Source organism: Octopus bimaculoides, chromosome 14 (assembly GCF_001194135.2).
Source record: "Octopus bimaculoides isolate UCB-OBI-ISO-001 chromosome 14, ASM119413v2, whole genome shotgun sequence".
Taxonomy (NCBI): Eukaryota; Metazoa; Mollusca; class Cephalopoda; order Octopoda; family Octopodidae; genus Octopus; species Octopus bimaculoides.
This window is the reverse complement of record NC_068994.1, coordinates 7,795,314-7,796,878: the sequence shown is the minus strand read 5'-3', so window position 1 is coordinate 7,796,878 and position 1,565 is coordinate 7,795,314. Positions and strand designations below refer to the sequence as shown.

Genomic DNA, 1,565 nt, shown 5'->3' with positions numbered 1-1,565 from the left:
TATATATATATATATATATTATACACAACAGGCTTCTTCCAGTTTCCATCTACCAAATTTACTCACAAGGCTTTGGTCGGCCCGAAGCTATAGTAGACCCAAGGTGCAATGCAGTGGGACTGAAACCAGGACCATGTGGTTGGGAAGCAAGTTTCTTACCACACAGCCATGCCTAAATTTCTAACCATTCGAGCTGTTGCCTAGTCCAAAGCAGACATACACGAGTAGACTTCTGATCAAAACTACTCTGGCTGTGACCATCCAGTCTTTATTTCCGAGGTGAAGTGTATACATTTTCCAATGTGTCTTTTTATTTCGAGACAACAAGCTCTAATGTAAGGGAGATTTGGCTGCTATTTCTAGAAGACCAAGCAATCTTATAAAGGCACTCATTTAGTCAAGTCCCAGGGGATAGGGAATGATAGGGGTCATTCTATATTCTACCCCAAAATTCTTTGCCTTGTGCTTCTTTGCTAAACAGCATTTCCTGTCCTTATGCTCAGAATTCGAATTACTCTGAAGTTGACCTTGCTTTCTGTCCAATTGGGATCGATAAAATATGTTACCAGTTGAACACTAGGATCGGTGTGATCAACTTACTCCCACCCCTAAAACTGTTAGCCTTGTCCCAAAAGTTTGAAACCTTAATTATTACCTCCACCTTAGCAAAGGTGGAGGTATTGTTTTCAGTGGTGTTTGTTTGTCCATGGACAAGATATCTCAAGAACTGCTGGATGGATTCGGATGTAACTTTCGGGGATGTTTGGCCTCCTGACTAGAATGAACTAATTAGATTTTGGGATTGAATCTGGATTCTAGATTATTTTTCCCGTCTTTTTACTTAATTTTTGAGAGTGGTCGGGTTCATTTTTAGTATTGTCGTTTGTGAGAGCTGTCAAGTTTATTTCAGATATTCTCATTTTGAAAACCATTTCTGGCTAATTGTTGAGAGGACGTTGGCGTTGCCTTGGCAGACGTTTGCGCTCTCTGACAGCCCTGGAGAGAGGTACTAAGAGGGAGATGAACAAAGAGAGAGAGAAAGAAACATAACAAATAACAGTGAAGGAGTCCAGACACAGCGAGATACAGACAGAGGGAAACAGAGAGGGAAAAGCAGAAAGAAAGAAAGGGGCACAAAAATATTTTAAAATTTTATTTACCTTAATGACACCAACAAGAGATTTCCTTGTTTTTGGTTTAACCACTGGCCTATCAGTTGCTGGCATGGACCGTCGTCTCAGAGAAGGGCCTCCCGTAGTTGGTGCACATGTCTCCATAGTTGCTGCTGAATAGTCGAAGCTGTCTGGCACCGGACCAGCCCATGAATAGTCAACCATCTGTTTGAGAACCTGCTTTCGAAAACTTCCAGTTACTCTTCTTTGCAAAGTATTCTTCCATTTGGGTCTTTCAAACTGAAGAGAAGCCAACAGATATATATTATTTTATTTTATTTATCTATTGACAGACAGACAGACGGGGACAGACAGACGGACACACACAGACGGGGACAGACAGGCGGACACACACAGACGGGGACAGACAGGCGGACACACACAGACGGGGAC

The 1,565-nt window shown here is 42.2% G+C and overlaps 1 protein-coding gene across 1 annotated transcript in view; it reads right to left on the bottom strand.

The window, feature by feature from the left end:
* Nucleotides 1–1,565, bottom strand: part of LOC106877941 (rhotekin) — a 135,905-nt gene that overhangs the window by 124,156 nt on the left and 10,184 nt on the right. Inside the window, exon 2 of the mRNA XM_052973016.1 lies at nt 1,161–1,412. Coding sequence (XP_052828976.1) covers nt 1,161–1,412 — 252 coding nt within the window. The remainder of the gene's footprint in view (nt 1–1,160; nt 1,413–1,565) is intronic.